Raw genomic sequence first — 16,672 nt, 5'->3', positions numbered from 1 at the left:
TGGGGAAGGAGACGCCTGGAAGGATCTGCATTTCTCTCTCACAACAACTTTGTACTGAATGGAAACGTCACAAGAATGAAAATTTTAATCTAGGTTGAAATATATTCTGCGGTTATATATTTACCCTTAGGTGAACACACAAACACCCTGACGGATACAATTTCTAGGTGTGGGTTGGCTTATTGGCTCTATGTTTATATGAAATATCTCAAACGTCTTCTGTCATTACAAATACTCCATGCTCAAGGTCAGATGCCTGTACTGATTCTCCTGTGACCACGTACAGCACTGAGGTATGTCAGCCTACCAATTGATTTTAAGACAACCATATTAACTAGCCCTAGGATCAATACAAAGATGTAGCGGTTATTGGTATGGCATGCCGCGTTCCCGGCGGCATACAAGATCCTGAAAGCCTATGGCAGGCACTTCTGGAACAAATGGTTGCTTGTGGAGATATTCCCGTCCATCGCTGGGAGCCGTATCATAAAAGAGACCCCCGCAACAAAAAGATCCTTGATCAAACAACAAGCCGAGGGTATTTTGTCGATACTATTGAAGACTTTGACTATCAATTCTTCGGGGTCTCGCCCAAGGAAGTTGAACAAATGGATCCACAGCAGCGAATTTCCCTTGAAGTTGCTTGGGAGGCTTTAGAACACGCCGGTATTCCTTCAAAGTCACTTAGCGGCAGTGACACAGCTGTTTACTGGGGTGTCAACTCGAATGACTATTCAAGATTGGTATTGGAAGACCTACCCAACATTGATGCTTGGATGGGAATCGGAACTGCATATTGCGGAGTTCCAAACCGGATATCCTATCATTTAAATCTGACTGGGGCAAGCGTTGCCGTTGATGCTGCTTGTGCCTCTTCCCTTGTTGCTGTGCATCACGGTGCAGCCGCTATTGCGACAGGAGAATCACGAATTGCCATTGTTGGGGGCGTGAATGCTCTTTGTGGGCCTGGACTTACTCGGGTTTTGAACAAGGCTGGGGCTGTCTCTCCAGACGGACAGTGCTGCTCATTTGACGAAGATGCGAACGGCTATGGCCGTGCAGAAGGTGCGGGGGCTGTCATTCTTAAAAATCTGTCCCAGGCTCGGCTTGATGGAGACCATATCCTTGCAGTTATCAAGGGTACTGCAGTCGGCCACAATGGGAGAACAAATGGAATCATGGCCCCAGATTCCAAGGCACAGCAACTTGTGGCTAGAAATGCCTTGCAGGCCGCAAATGTTGATCCTGACACCGTACATTACGTCGAGGCCCATGCCACATCCACAGCACTTGGGGATCCAACAGAAATCAACGCCCTTGCAGAAGTTTACGGGAAAAGGCATTCTATAGACAATCCTTGTTATATTGGCTCTATCAAACCAAATATCGGACATTTAGAGGCAGGCGCTGGGGTTATGGGCCTCATTAAGTCTATTTTGATAGTTCAAAAAGGACTGATGCCGCCTCAAGCCAACCTAAAAACGCCGAACACGAAAATAAAATGGAATGACTCCGGCCTAAAAGTGGTTCAGGAATTAACAGACTGGCCAGATGACACAGGGCCACGCCGCGCTGCAGTGTGCTCTTATGGCTATGGTGGAACAGTGTCTCATGCTGTTATTGAAGAGTTCCAGGAATTTTCTCCCATCCTCCATAATGAGACAAGGGACTCGTCCAATGGGCACCTGCTTCTACTTTCCGCTCCACATGAACAACGCTTAGCAGCTCTAGCTCAATCGCTCAAAACTTGGATAGGGCAACAAGACAAGGCTCAATTTGATTTGGCTATGTTTTGCAAAACCCTTGCGGCACGCCGAAGCCATTATGAGTTCAGAACATCGGCAGTCATACATGATGTTGAAGGCGCCATAGCTGCTTTGGATTACATATGCAAAGGAGCAAACAATCAATGGATTACCCGGAGCCGCGTTCTCCCATCTGATTTGGCGAAGGATGTTGTATGGGTTTTCTCTGGCCACGGAGCACAGTGGACCGACATGGGAAAGGAGTTAATAAACAACAGGGTTTTCCATGATGCAATTCAAGCCCTTGACAAGATTGTTGAGGAAGAAATCAACCTTTCCCCCATTGAATGGCTTCAGTGCGGAGATTTCAATTCCTCCGATCGCGTGCAGATTTTGACATATATTGTACAAATCGGAATAAGCGCCTTGTTAAAGAGCCGTGGTATCTATCCCCAGGCAGTTATTGGTCACTCTGTAGGAGAGATAGCTGCCTCTGTGGTCGCAGGTGCTCTTTCACCCGAAGAGGGCACTCTTATAGTGACTCGCCGAGCCACCTTGTACAGGCAAGTCATGGGCCAAGGGTCAATGTCCCTGATCTCCAAGCCTTATCAAGAGGTATGCGAAGAACTTAAGAAAGCCAGAGACGTAGTAGCGGCCATCGATTCTTCTCCAACTTCCTGTGTAATTGCAGGGACAAATGATTCCGTGGCTGCTCTCACCGAGAAATACCAAAAACAAGGAGTGAAAACATATACTGTGAAGACAGACATCGCATTCCATAGCCCAATGTTGGACCAACTGAGAGAGCCTCTTGCAGCTACACTACAGGGTGTGCTAAATCCAGCTCATCCACATGTGAGGCTATTCTCTACTTCGTTATTGAACCCACGGGGCAAAAATCTTCGGGACTCTACATATTGGGTCAACAATATGACTAACCCAGTGCGGCTTACATCTGCAGTCCTTGCTGCCGTTGACGACGGTTACCGAAGATTCCTAGAAATATCTAGTCATCCACTTGTTTCACATTCTATCAGTGAGACACTGATGGAAGCTGGGATTGAGGACTACTCCATGATACAAACCCTTCGTCGAGATCAGCCAGCTGAAAAAAGCATACTCCATGCAATTGGCCAACTTCACTGCAGCGGAGTAGAAATCAACTGGAATAGTCAGATGAAAGGTACATGGATGCAAGACGTACCTCTGAGCCCATGGGTCCATCGCCCAATAGCGCAGAAACAACCCATCCACAGTACTATGGGTATGGTAGCGGATATTCATGATGTTGACACGCATACACTGTTGGGTCGCCGCACCACCATAGCCGGTACAGATCTAGTTGTGCATTCGACTACGCTTGATAGCACCACAAAACCTTTCCCAGGGAGCCATCCAGTGTTTGGTACAGAAATTGTCCCGGCTGCCTGTCTACTCAATACATTTTTGAAAGCGACTGGAAACTCGTCACTACAGAATACCATACTCAGGGTCCCTGTTTCAACGAGTGGATCTCGAGCTGTCCAGATAGTCATACAAGGCGATGAAGTGAAGCTCATGTCTCGGTTCATACAGAACGAAAGCGTTGAAGAAAGCTCCTGGGTAACACACACCGAGTCCCGTTGTGCAGCCCGCACCGAAGCCATCGTAGAAGTGATTGATCTGTCTGGAATTAAGACTCGTATCGGGACTCGACTTGATGATGACTTCACAATTGACTATCTAGCCAAGGTTGGCGTTGCAGCTATGGGATTCCCCTGGAAGGTCATGGAGCATTATGGCAATGCAGATGAAATGATAGCGAAGGTAGACGTCTCTCCCAATACCGTGAATCCAGATTGGGACCAGTCATCCTGGGCCCCATTACTAGATGCAGCTACTTCGATTGGGTCTACGATATTCTTCTCTGATCCTCGACTACGTATGCCAGCTCAGATCCAGCAGGTAGACATTTGGACTGCCCAGGACCCACCTAAGATAGGCTGGATATACGTCAAGAGAGACACCACAATTGACTACTCTTCCCACGTTTATATACTGAGTGAGGACTCTCGATTGCTTGCTAAATTTACTTCCATGCGATTTTCAGAAATTGAGGGCACACCTGGTGCAAGCGGGAGCATGTCCAGCTTGGTGCATCGTGTTGCTTGGCCTCCAGCTTATCCTGCAGAGGACCCCATTCCAATTCAGAGGATTATCATGGTTGCTATGAGCAATACCATGCGAGAGACATACGCCAGAACGCTACCGGCCAATATACAGTTGGATCAGCTTACAACTATAGAGGCTTTGCGTGAAGTGTTGCCATCCATTGGAAATCAGAAAGGGACTGCCATAGCCTATATCCCGGAAGAAGTCCAGTCACTGCAAGAGGTGCCTTCAGCAGCTGAAAGGTTCACCTGGCAGCTACTGGAGATTATTAAATATGTTGCTCAGAACTCTTTGGCTACCAAATTATTTGTGCTTACCACGAACATGATGGAAGCAGAGACTCCTACGGCGCTCGCACACTCTCTACTATTGGGACTTAGTAGAGTCATTGCCAGCGAACACCCCGACAACTTTGGAGGGCTTATTGATGGAGAACAGCATACAGTGCCTCTCACTGCCATGAAGTATATCCAGGGGCCCGATGTAATTCGTATCATGGACGGTATTCCGCGAACAGCTAGACTCCGTGCTCTATCCCGAGACTGTCGGAAGCAGGAAGTTTCCAAGGCTCTTCCCCGGCCCGAGGGAACATATTTGATTGCTGGTGGCTTGGGTGTTCTAGGCCTCGCCGTGGCTGAATTCCTGGTCAGCCACGGCGCTCGACGGCTTGTTCTTATTTCCCGACGAGGCCTCCCACCACGGAGAATCTGGGATCGGGCCAGTAAGGAGCTACAGCAAGTTATATCCAAGATTCGGGATCTTGAGCAGCAAGGCGTTTGTGTTCACATTTTAGCTTTGGATCTCTCAACCTCACAAGCGGCAGAGCGTTTGCTGGAGAAATTGGACCGGTTGAATCTCCCACCAGTATTGGGCGTTGTCCATGCCGCAGGTGTGTTAGAGAATGAACTTATTCAAGACGCCACACAAGATGCGTTTGCTCGCGTCCTCTCGCCCAAAGTTGCTGGGTCATTAGCGCTGCATGAGGCGTTCCCTCCTGATTCACTCGACTTCTTCGTTCTCTTCTCATCATGTGGTCAATTATTTGGGTTCCCCGGGCAAGGTGCATACGGCAGCGCCAACACCTTTCTCGACGCCTTAGCTACACACCGCCGTAATCTGGGCGAGAATGCCGTTTCATTCCAGTGGACAGCATGGCGTGGAATGGGGATGGGCAGTGACAGTGACTTTGTTGCTGCAGAGCTTGAGAGCAAAGGCATCACTGATGTGACCAGACACGACGCCTTTCAGGCTTGGCTGTACCTTTTACAGTTCAATACCGATCATGGAGTTGTACTTCGCAGTCGCTCCTTTGAGGAAGGAGAACCGCTGCCGACGCCCTTACTCAAGGACATTGCGATCCGTCGTGCACGATCTATAACTGACCCACCCAGTGTCACCGACGGTGGTTCTTCGAGTGGTGCCTGTAAGAAGCTTCCATCCTCAGGGCCGGAACTCAAAGCATACCTTGACGAGCAGATCCGTGAATGCGTCGCCAGCGTCCTTCATCTCCCATCCACGGACGTTGACTCAAGGATAGCATTATCGGATCTTGGACTAGACTCAGTCATGAACACTGCCCTTAGGCGGCTGCTTCAACGAACTTTCAAGATAAACATCCCACCTACATTAGTCTGGAGTTACCCAACAGTCAAGCATCTCGTTGGCTGGTTTTCCGAGAAGTTGGCTAAGTAAGGGAAGATATGCTTTTCTCAACATTTCTGTTGTTTTTCCTTTTTAATTGCTGGTATTTCCTTTTTTTTCCCTTATTTTTGGGTTTTGTTTTCCACAAGTGAAATAAAGCAGATACTACATGGTGGATAAATGGAGGGTGGTTCGGCTAAGTCCGTGATATTCGCAATTAGATATGTCTCCAGAATGAATGAACGAATTATTAGTTAGTTACCAGCTTTTTGGTCACCCATCCAGTTATCTACCTCGTCAAAGTATCCCTAAAGAAACCCCAGTTACCTCTCCAATGGCAGGGCCAGCATTGAGTGCATAACTGCACCGTGCAGAATGTGCGGTGACACACTATCAGATCTGCCCTCAAGATTTGCAGCCCGCTGTCGATCTACATCTGATATCCGTCATCTGATATGCCCAAGGGACCCGCTGCGGCTGGCTTGGCGGCGGCCTCCCTTATTTCAACCTCGCTCAAAGTCCGTCCACAACGCGAAAACTTCTAGCTTTCCACCATCTAAATAGATCCGGCCGATACGGAGGACTCCCCCATATTATACCCACAGGATCGTGGCTCTGCTCGTTGCCATTGTAGCGGTAACGATGATGATCTTCAAAAAGCAAAAGGAGAACTAGTTATGACGCAAAAAGGGACCATCTTGATAAGGCTGCATAGTGTGCGCCTCCAGAGTGTTGGCAGGTTAACGCCCACCAGATTCAATAATGTGATCGATGCCGATTTATTTATGCAGAAACCTTAACGCCCAATGGCTGCGGACGAATATTTGAGTCTTCCAGTGGGGAAGCCGTTGTTGCTCCCTGCAGGCGAGCTGTGGTTTCCCCAGGATTTGAGTTGAGCCCGACCCAAGGACCAGAGACAGCTTTCTAATAATAATGCCGATGGGATGACACAAAAAGAAAAAGCCTATGATTAACAGAGGTACCAGCTTGTAATCGGGCCGCCTGCTCCGGTTCGTCATTTACACGAAGAATAAAGCTGCTTTATTGCTTGATCCGTTCATCCCTTCTCGTCGTTTCTTATCCAGCAACAAACAACATCAGCTTCATCTCTTGGAGCAGGACTGCTGACGCCCCATGGCCGCTTTTCTTCCCAGCACGGCGTTCGGTAGCTGCATCCGGTGGCTAACTAACGACCGATTATTTCAGTACCCAGAGGAGCAGGCCAGGTTTCAACTACCGCCGAAATATTTGTCTGCCGTGGAACAAGCCGCACAACAGTCAGGGTCACGTCGTACCGAAGGCAGTGATGAGCAACAAAACGAGGGCCTACCATCACCAGACCCCTCCTCGCCAGGAGCAGACAGCGGAGATAGGTCGGTAGATATAGAGAAAAGCGCACAGGACGACGAATTTCATTGGATCAGTCCCGAGGTAACGCCCGATGGTACAATATTGGTCGGATGGTATTCTGATACCGATCCTGGAAACCCCCATAACTGGCCGTCATGGTTGAAATTCCTGGTATATTTCCAAATCAACTTCTATACCTTTGTCATCTACATGTCCTCCTCGATCTTCTCTATCGTGCAGCAAGAGTTCATGACAATATATGGCGTCTCTCAGTCTGTGGGCTCTCTGGGTCTTGCACTGGTCCTTCTGGGCTATGGAATTGGACCGTTGCTTTTCAGTCCGATGTCAGAAATCACAGCTCTCGGGCGGAATCCTCCATACATAGTTACTTTGGTGATTTTCATGGTTTTAACTGTGATCACTGGTGTGGTTAATAATGCGCCTGGATTTCTTGTTCTACGGTTCCTCCAGGGATTCTTTGGCTCGCCGTGTCTGGCCACTGGAGCTGCGTCGTTGGCGGATGTGACCAGTCTCATCAACCTGCCTTATGGCCTTTGGGTCTGGGGCACATTCGCTACTTCTGCGCCTGCAGTGGCCCCTACTATCGGCGGGTTTAGCTCTGTGGTCAAAGGTTGGCGGTGGTCCATGTGGGAAGTTCTCTGGGGCACAGTACCATGTCTAATACTTCTGGTTCGTTGTACCCTTACACTCTTCTAATGTAAGACTCAAAATTAACTATAATCCAGTTCTTCCTCCCCGAAACCTCTTCCGAGACAATTCTCCATCGTCGTGCAAAAAGGCTCAGAAAAGTTACGGGTAACAACGCCTTCAAGGCTCCCTCCGATCTCGACAAGTCCAAGTCATCTATTAGTGCCATAGTGAACGCCGCCCTGGTTATTCCCTGGAAAATCAACGCCTTGGATCCCGCCATCCTCTTCACCACCGTCTACACCGCCCTGGTCTACGCCATCTTCTACTCCTTCTTCGAGGTCTTCCCACTCGTCTACCTCGACATATACCACATGAGCCTACCACACATGGGACTTGTATTCCTCACTGCCATAGTTGCCGCTTTAACCATCATGCCGTTCTACTTCATTGTCACCCACTTTGCAATCTCCAAGCCCATTTTAAGCGGCACCTTCCCTCCACTAGAACGCAGACTTATACCGGCCCTTCTTGGCTCCTTGCTCGTGCCCACAGGCATGTTCTTGTTCGCCTGGACATCAAAGAAGGAGATCCACTGGATCGTGCCAACGTTGGGGTTCTTCTTCATCATGGCTGGTGTAATTACCCTACTGCAATGTATGTTCGGGTACATGGCAGTCGCATACCCGAAGTACGGCGCCAGTCTTTTTGCCATGAACGACTTTGCCCGGTCGACATTAGCATTTGCGTCGATTTTATGGTCTGGCCCGCTGTATCGGAATCTCGGAATAGCAAAGGGAACAAGTTTGATCGGGGCGTTGACGGCTGCTTGTGTGTTTGGGGTGTATGCCTTGTACTTGTACGGGCCCGCGTTACGAAAAAGAAGTCGATTTGCGGAGTAGGGACGTTGAGATGATTCATGAGGTTTTACACTTAACTTATTTAATGACTGACTAGGTTTCCTAGTTATGTGCGATGGTTCGTTCGGTTCCACGGACTGTATATTAAGACTTATATCTACAATATAGCTAATGATAATGTGTACGTGTGTAGGTGTGATGTTCACAGTAGCATGGATATGGCCACTCTCAGTCCAGGTTTACTGCACAATTACATATCATTGATGTCTTAAGAGATACGACATTACAATCTCGACTAGTTCTAAATAATTAACCACAGGGATGAGGGGACCAAGTTCGCAGACGGGACAGGCCGCAACCTTAACTGACACTTGGGGCCAGGACCAGATGCCAATCCTGACGAACACGTCGAGTATCCCAGTTAACCACGGAGTATATAGCCAGCTGAATAACAGCATAATTAACAAGAACATATTTTTTTTTTTTCGTTCGATAACATCCTAATTCTAGACTAGAGAGAATCTTTCTAGTTTACTTTTGTGTTTTTGATTCGATGATGCCCATGTCTTTTTGCACCCAGGCCCAGAACTGAAGTCATCTCTCGCAGAATTCCATAACCATATCCCTAGCCCCGGCCATATCCATGTCCATGCCTAACTAGCTAGCTAGCTAGCTAGCCAGCCAGCCAGCCAGCCAGTTGTATCCCTTCTCCATTCCGTCGAGTCCATTCCATTTTCACTTTAAGTCAATGCTTTGCGTCTAGAGCAACACAGGGGCGGGTAGATGGGGGTGTGTATATTGGGTATGTGGGTATGTGGTATTGAGAGTTTTATCGTCCATGCTAAGCGGTCTTGTCTCCACTTCTATGAAAGCGAGAGGAAGCAGGTAAAGTAAGTAAGGGGAACGAATGAATAGGGAAACTGGGAGTCTGCAGTTTGGAGGGAGGATATGGGATGAGATAAAATGTTGAAAAAAAAAAAAAAAAGGTGGAGAATGATCTGTTGTTGGTGTTGTAGTAGTAGTAGTAGTAGATATTCAGAACTCAGTTATTTTATGGGGCAGGTACTTCCCTCGAGCATAGAGGGAGTCACTATTCATTCCTTCATTGGGTCATGGCGGATATGTATGTATGGTTCTTTCTGGGATGTGGTTGAAAATGGAGGCATGTTTGTCATATTACCTGTTGCCAGGGTCCATGGAATGGAAAGATAGTGATGGTAAATGAAAAAAAGACAAGAGACAGGACTTCGAAGTAGGAGGTGTGGCGGGGAGATGAAGGATGGGGATGGAAGACGGAAGAGGTTAACATGTTGAAGGGTGAGTGATGTCAATGGGGCCAGAGTAGATGGGGTAATGGACGCTTAGGATATATCGAGACTGCAGCTATGTTTCTCATAGAGCGGAGAACACAAAGAGCTAAGAGGTATCGGGTTAGCAAAATGGTGTAGGTTGACGACGATGAAGAAGAAGAAGAAGTAGAGCTTACATTATTAGTGGCAGCAATGGCGATGCTGTCTTCAAATGGATGCCAGCTCATATGCAAGATCTTCTTGTTGAAATCAATCTGGTCAGCATCCGTTTCCTTCCTCATCCGTCCCCCCGCGCCGGACGGACTACCGGATCTGGATCCGTTCTTCTTCCCAGCGTTAGTGGAAGCCGTAGAGTTGATTGGCGTCGGGACGCCGACCTTCTTAGCCTTGAACGCCGTCTTATCCGCCTGTAGTACGACCTCTGTTTCCTTGGTGGGGTCGGTCGGGTAAATCATAAAATTATTGTTATAGCTTCCCGTCATGACGTTTTGGGCGTCACCAGAGAAGACGACTTCGAACTTGTCGAAGATGCTGTCATTTTCGTAGGTGTCGCAGAGGCGTGGGCGAAGATGTTCGTGGATGGGAATGGTTTTTACGGGCTGACGCTCCATGTTGACATCCCAGATTTTGACGGTAAGGTAGTCACGGGAGAGGATGTATCGGCCGTCATGGGAGAAGCGAACATCGGAGATGGAGGAGATGATTTCGGAGAAGAATGAGCGAGAGGTGATGTCTTCTTCTTGTTCGAATTCTAGAAGCCGTTAGTATATTGTAGACTTGGAGGAAAAGATAGAGAGTGAGAAATAGTGCGTGCGGGGGGGAGCGTACGTTTTTGATGTTCATCACATAGGGCTCGCTGCCGCATGTCGGCAAGCTTGATGGTACCCTTGGAGCTTGCGTACATGAACCAGTTACAACTGGTGGGGTGAAACTCTGCGGCGGTGATGACCTCAGTCAATTCCTCCATGTTGGCAGGCTTGATGTCGACGATGTTAAAGCTCTGGTCCTGGATGTTAAGGTTCCAGAGATTGATGCGCAAGTCATCACTGCTGATGAAGGTCTCTCCATCGCTGTTGACCGATATGCTGTTGATATGGTATGCATGGGCGTTTGCATATATCCGCCTGGGCACGGCTGCGACGACTGTCTCATGGTGCGTCATCCGAGGGAGCTTGAGGGCAGAGGAGTCCTTGAAGGAGACGCGAGGAGGGCGGGCGATGCCACCGCCGCTGACGACGCCGGCCGGGGTGAGGTCGCGGGACAGGTTGTTCTCCGCCACTACCTTGAGCGACTTGTCGAAGACCTTCCATAGCTTTATGGTCTTGTCGTTTGTAGATAGGAGATAATGCGATGCGTTCTGCCGTCTACACCATTTTATCTTGTTGATCTTCTCTTCGATCTCTAGGGATTTGAGATAGTCGAACTCGGGCTCGTGGGATTGGAACTCTGTATGGAACTTGTACTCGCATGTTTTTTTCTATTAATTCCCACCCGCCCCGGGGATGTCAGTCGAACGTGAACTCGTTGACTTTGGCAAGGAAAAGGAAAGCTGCTAACCGTCTCGTTTCTCTCGAACAGGACAACTCGGCCACCTTTGTCTCCGGTAGCGAGATAGTTGCCGGTGTGGTCGAACTCGACGGTGGAGATGATATCAGCTAGTTAAGAGAGGAGGCGGCGTCAGTCGGTTTGTTCCAGCTGTCAACAAGTTCAAGTCGGGGCGAAAAAGTAAAATAAGAAATAATAATAATAAAAAAAAATACCTTCTGTTATGTCTTCTACATCGCCCTTGTCGCCGAAGCACCTGTCCTGGAGGTCAGCAAACCGAGGTCCTGAGCACGAATCGAGCGGGAGTCAGGGAGGACAGACTGTGTGAACTTCCAGGTGGGTGAACCTGGATCGCCGTCTACCATTGTTCACTGTCTCACGCCGTTCCGAGCGAAGCAAAACCAAGCCGTAAGAGCAGAAACTCGTTGGATCTCGAGACAGGCGGCCGTCGAGCGGTGTCTCCTGCTGTCCGTCTGCCTGAGCTGGGGTTCGAGAGTCGGTCGATGGCGGGCGTGGGTGGTGGGCGGCTGGCTGGTCGATGTCGATGTCGGAGGAGGAGGAGGAGGTGGTGGTGGTGGTTTTGGTGGTTGTTTGGTTTGGTTTGGTTTGGGGGCGATAAGGCCAGCCAGGGAGATAAAAAAAAAGGTAAGTTTAGTTTAGTTTAGTTAGCTCACCTAAGGGGGGGTCGCTCAGTTAGTGCGAATAGAACAGAACAGACACAGTTAATAGAGCAGAGTAAGATAGAATAGAGTAGGATAGAAGAGAAGATGCAGAGTACTTAAGCTGGCCTTTATCTGTCTTCTCTTCCTTTTCCTAGCTCTCCGCCTTTTTTTGAGAGGGATGCACCTCTTTGGTGGGCAGCGCAGTAAAAGAGACACAGCAGAGAAGAAGAAGAAGAAGAAGAAGAAGAGGAAGAAAAAGGCTGCGGGAGTTGCCTACCGGGAGAGAGGCGACAAGAAGGGACCGAAGAGGCGCTGGCTGGATGGTTGTTGGATAGAAGTTTTATTGTGCTGTTCTTGCAGGAAAGAAAGCTGTCTGCGTAAGGTGGAGCAGAGACGGTGGTAGATAGATAGATAGAGAGCTAAGCTGGAGAAGCAGAGAAGAAGCCAGGAGTCAGTCAACTGCGCAGCCGGTTTAAGTAGTCAGATAACTAGCAGTGAGAAAAGAGAGACAGAGACAGAGAGCAGTGAAGGAAGAGAGCAGCTGTCGAGTGGGAGAAGGCCACCAGGAGCCACAGCAGAGCTCGGAGAAGGCCAGCAGCGAGCTCGAGGGCATGGAAGCAGAGAAGAAGAGACTCACCTGTGACTGCTTGACGGAGCTGGTGGGATTTATTGGTAGTAGACAGTAGACAGCCAGAGGCAGAAGAGAGTGAAGGATGGAGATAGTAGTAGTGAATAGTGAAGATGGTGAAGAAGCAAGTCTGTCACTTGCGATGGTCAGTCAAGCTACGCCACAAGGCAGACAGACAAGACAGACAGACAAGATAACTAGACAGACAGTTAACCCTCAGGCTCGCTCAGATGATGGTAGTGGCCAGCAGGATAGACATATAGACAAGCAGGTAGCACATCGATCTCTCCCCCACAGTCTGGCTGGTTCAGAGAAGAAGCAAAGAGCTGTCAATGCCCAACTCTCTCTCCCTTCACATGCAAGTCACTCGCCTAGGCAGAGGAAGAGTTGCATCATACCTAGTACAAGCCGCTATATAAACTCACAAGCCCAACCCCTCGACCTACTTAGACTCGACCGACCCCAGACGAGATAGTTAGTTAGCCAGCATGGACGAGAAGACGGGAGACAAGCATGAGAAGCAGCAGAAGCAGCCGCAGAGCGCAGACAGGCCCTCCTCCGGCTCTACGTCAATGGCAGACAGGATACAGTCCTCCGCTGCAGGGCTGTTGAAATCAGCCATTACACCCTCTGCTTCGACACCAGCGGGCTCCTACGCCTTTGCAAGGGACGTGTCTTCTTCGCTGGCGGGCGTTTCTAGCTCTGAAAAGGCCGGTGGTGCTTCTTCTTCTTCTTCTTCGGCAGCCAGACCAGGAGCAGCTGTAGAGGGCGGGATACACCATGGCTCATCATCTACGCAGCCAGGCTCGGCTCTTCGGTCACTGCCTTCCCAGGGGATGCAGTCGAGCTTGGTAGACCAGGAGAGGGAGTTTCAGCAGGGAGGCTTGCCTGTTGATGGTGATACTGCTGATGGTGCTGGTACCGGCTATATATCTACATCTACTACTAGCTCCAAGGGGAAGGGCAGAGAAGTAGATATGGGAGACGAGCAGTTCGATTCTGCCTGGAAATCTGCTTCTTCCAATGCTACTCCCTCTGCAGTCACGGAACAAGAGCGGAGAGACGGCCAGGCTGTTTCGGATTTGCTGTCGTCTGCCACCTTCGACCCGTCGTCTCTACCGGATACGGATCCAGACGAACTACAGCCAGAACCAGAGCCAGACATGAGCTTTCTTACGACGAACCAGCGCGGAGAGCAACAACCTGACATATCCTCTACATCGCTAATACCAGACATTGACTTTGTTCTCTCTTCATTACGTGGTATTCCGCCGCAGTCTCAGGTCGAGCATCTGCGTGACTTGCCCGGTGTAGCAGAGTGGCTGGACCTTGACCGGGAGTACCAAGATGTGGTATGGGGTTCTCTCAAGCCTGCTGTGGAAGAGGCGAGGCAGGAAGTGCAGGAGAAGCTTGAAAAGGGGGAACAAGGGGCTGCAGTTGGCGACGGGCCGGCTGTGGCACGCCTGAGGATGGTGTTGGCGCATTTAAAGGAGAAGAAGAGCATATAACTCGAGCTTGCATGATTTTGACGTGAACATGTACGATAGATATATGGATGGGCATATAGATGAAATAAATTTCTTGGTAAATTGGTCGTAAAAGTACATCTCTGATGTGGGATATAAGAGACAAACGGGAGAGACAAGACGCGGAAAAAGACGTAGATGCGTATATACAACAACTGTGTGTGCAAGGCTTAGTATTCCAGGCTGGGAGTCTGGCCCTTGACACGGCCAATGACGACGCCGGCAGCGTACTTGGGGATAACCTCGTCGTCATGAAGCATCTCGAATTCTAGAAAACACCGTTAGTTTGTATTAATACATAACTGAGTAGAATGAAGATTAAGACTTACCCTCAGTGGCATCTCGGCCCATATGGCTGAACAGGGCCTGCGCACCACCAGGGTGCTCGTCCAACCAGTTCGTCACATCCATCACCACACCCTTGACCACGATCCAGAGGTCGTCCTTCTTATTGTGTTTCGCTACTTCCTCCATCGTGAACTCCTTCTCGGGCACCTTGAAGCTTGCTACATCAGCGGCGACGGGCTCAGGACCGGCAGAGGTGGCACCAGCGCCAGCCCCCGAAGAGGCCGCCGGAGCAGACGACGACGACGTGGGAGACGCCGAGGTCGAGGCTGAGGCTGTTGTTGTGCTTGGGGCTGCGAGGGATTGGGTGTTGCAGGGCTTACCTGACGGGGCACTCCATTCGACAGATACCTTGCCGGGCTGGTTGGGGTCGATGTGCAGGGATATCTGGTTCAGGCGCTGTTGTGCACCGCCGGCAGCAGACGACGCAGCAGGGTTCTTGAGCAGCTGCTGGAACAGGTACTGGCTGGCAGAGTCGCCGGCAACACGGCCGTAGACGACGCAGCCGAGCAGAGAGGATCCGCCGAGGCGGTTGGCGCCGTGGACACCACCGGCGAGCTCACCGCAGGCGAACAGGCCGTCGAAGGGCTTCTTCTCGCTGTTGAGCACCTGGGCCTTGTCGTTGATCTCGATACCGCCCATGGTGAAGTGCAGCACGGGCTCCATCAGCGCAACGTAGAAGGTATCTTCGACCTGCATGGGCAGGTTGTGGAAGAACTTCTTGCCCCATGGGTCGGGCTTCTTGCCCTCACCGATAGCATTGTAGTCGTCGAAGGTCTTGCGGAGGGCAGCTTCGCCGCAGCCGATTTCTTTGGCGAGCTCGGCTCCGGTCATCTTCTTCATCAGTCCACGGCCGGAGTAGTGGCGGGTGTGGAAGTCGAGGATGTTGGAGGCCTTGCTGTTAAGCACAAGGCGGATAGGCCACTTCTTCTTCTCCTTCTCCTTCCACATCTGGCCGGAGACGTAGTCACGGTGGCCGAGCTCGTCAGCGAATCTCTCACCGTCCGAGTTCAAGAGGATACCACCCTCACCACGGAGTGCTAGAATGGAACAATTAGCATCTAGTTCACAAGTTTTCTCTGTATCATAAATGTTGGCTTACCCTCAGCAGCAAGGAACTTCCACTTGGAGCCTGGGTCCTTGGGGTCGATGAGACCGGTAGGGTGGACCTGGACCTTGTCCATGTCAATGCCATTAGCACCAATGGCCATGAGCATCTTCTGGCCGTCACCGGTGGCGTGGACACCGTTGGTACTGGACAGGCCAAGGGTGTCTGGTCGCCATTTCTTCAAGAGGGAGGTCTCGGTGAAATCGGCAGCGTAACCACCAGTAGCCAGGACGACAACACCCTCTTCAGTGTGAGTCTGGCCGTTGTACTCGTATGTAACACCGGTGACCTGGTTACCTTCCTTGTTGACAGCAACCACTCTGGCCTTCTTGAGCACCTTCATGCGCTCCGGCTCCTTCTCGGTAAGCTCCTCGAGGCGCTGCATCAGGGCGTAAGTGATGGCCATGCCGGGGAACTTGGCATCATGGCCACGATGTGTTCGGGGGAACGAGTGTCCACTGCTACCCGTCAGTAATCCTTGTATTTTCACCAGTTTCTATAGTGTAGAGAGACGCACCCAAGTCGAGACACGAGGGTCAGATCGAGGTTGAAGACATCCTGCAGCCACTCGACAGCGGCGGCCGACTTGTATGTGAGGACCTTGATGAGTTCAGGGCGGGCCTTGTCTCTGGCAGACTTGAGCGTGTCCTCGTAGAACTGCTTGACGCTGTCCTGGATACCGAGATCGACCTGGGTGCGGGTAAGGGCTCCGTTGATACCAGAGGTGGCCTTGGTCGAGTTTCCTCCAAAAAAGTCTTGAAGCTATTCAGCCAGAGTCCTCCACCACGAGCTGCGCAAAAGAAAGGACGGACTCAAAACTCACTCTGTTTATCCAACAGCAAGACGTTGCCTCCGTTGAGGTAGACTGTGTGGGCAGCACTGAGGCCAGACACTGTGAAGCAAGTCAAGTCAGTCAGTTTCATCGTGTCGCGGCCCGTCACCGTACCTGGTTGAGGGACAACTTACATCCACCACCGACAACAATAACCCTGGGAGCCATGACGGATTACGGGCAACAAGAAAGAAAACAAAAAGGGTCAAGAGTATATAGTGCAATGGAAGAGGGAGAAGGCTGCGCGGTAGAAGGAGGTGGTGAGCGAGGAGGTAAGAAAAGGAGGAGAAGAAGAAGAAGAAGAAGAAGAAGAAGAAGAAC

At 50.3% G+C, this 16,672-nt stretch overlaps 5 protein-coding genes across 5 annotated transcripts; 3 read left to right on the top strand and 2 right to left on the bottom strand.

Annotated features, from left to right (window-relative positions):
* Positions 1–344: 344 nt before the first annotated feature.
* On the top strand, positions 345–5,588 carry TRV_06867 (polyketide synthase, putative; the record flags this gene model as incomplete). Its single annotated transcript, XM_003019066.1, has 1 exon — positions 345–5,588. A coding segment is annotated over one exon (5,244 nt), but the record flags the coding sequence as incomplete, so codon positions are not given.
* A 1,083-nt stretch (positions 5,589–6,671) lies between these two features.
* On the top strand, positions 6,672–8,437 carry TRV_06866 (uncharacterized protein; the record flags this gene model as incomplete). The annotated part of the gene is made up of 2 exons (XM_003019065.1): positions 6,672–7,577; positions 7,634–8,437. The coding sequence occupies 2 exons, from the start codon at positions 6,672–6,674 to the stop codon at positions 8,435–8,437; spliced, it is 1,710 nt and encodes a 569-aa protein (XP_003019111.1).
* Positions 8,438–9,722: 1,285 nt separating this feature from the next.
* Positions 9,723–11,615, bottom strand: TRV_06865 (uncharacterized protein; the record flags this gene model as incomplete). The annotated part of the gene is made up of 4 exons (XM_003019064.1): positions 9,723–10,456; positions 10,534–11,182; positions 11,263–11,360; positions 11,528–11,615. 4 exons carry the CDS (start codon positions 11,613–11,615, stop codon positions 9,723–9,725), a joined length of 1,569 nt encoding a protein of 522 aa, XP_003019110.1.
* A 475-nt stretch (positions 11,616–12,090) lies between these two features.
* On the top strand, positions 12,091–14,048 carry TRV_06864 (uncharacterized protein; the record flags this gene model as incomplete). Its single annotated transcript, XM_003019063.1, has 4 exons — positions 12,091–12,235; positions 12,405–12,584; positions 12,642–12,898; positions 13,020–14,048. The coding sequence occupies 4 exons, from the start codon at positions 12,091–12,093 to the stop codon at positions 14,046–14,048; spliced, it is 1,611 nt and encodes a 536-aa protein (XP_003019109.1).
* A 188-nt stretch (positions 14,049–14,236) lies between these two features.
* Positions 14,237–16,281, bottom strand: TRV_06863 (FAD dependent oxidoreductase, putative; the record flags this gene model as incomplete). The annotated part of the gene is made up of 4 exons (XM_003019062.1): positions 14,237–14,334; positions 14,396–15,490; positions 15,514–15,980; positions 16,037–16,281. Coding segments are annotated over 4 exons (1,905 nt in total), but the record flags the coding sequence as incomplete, so codon positions are not given.
* Positions 16,282–16,672: the final 391 nt, after the last annotated feature.

This window comes from Trichophyton verrucosum (genome assembly GCF_000151505.1).
Source record: "Trichophyton verrucosum HKI 0517 chromosome Unknown contig00828_1.f1.exp, whole genome shotgun sequence".
Classification (NCBI taxonomy): Eukaryota; Fungi; Ascomycota; class Eurotiomycetes; order Onygenales; family Arthrodermataceae; genus Trichophyton; species Trichophyton verrucosum.
Note: the sequence above shows the minus strand (reverse complement) of the source record. Positions and strands in the feature narration are given on the sequence as shown.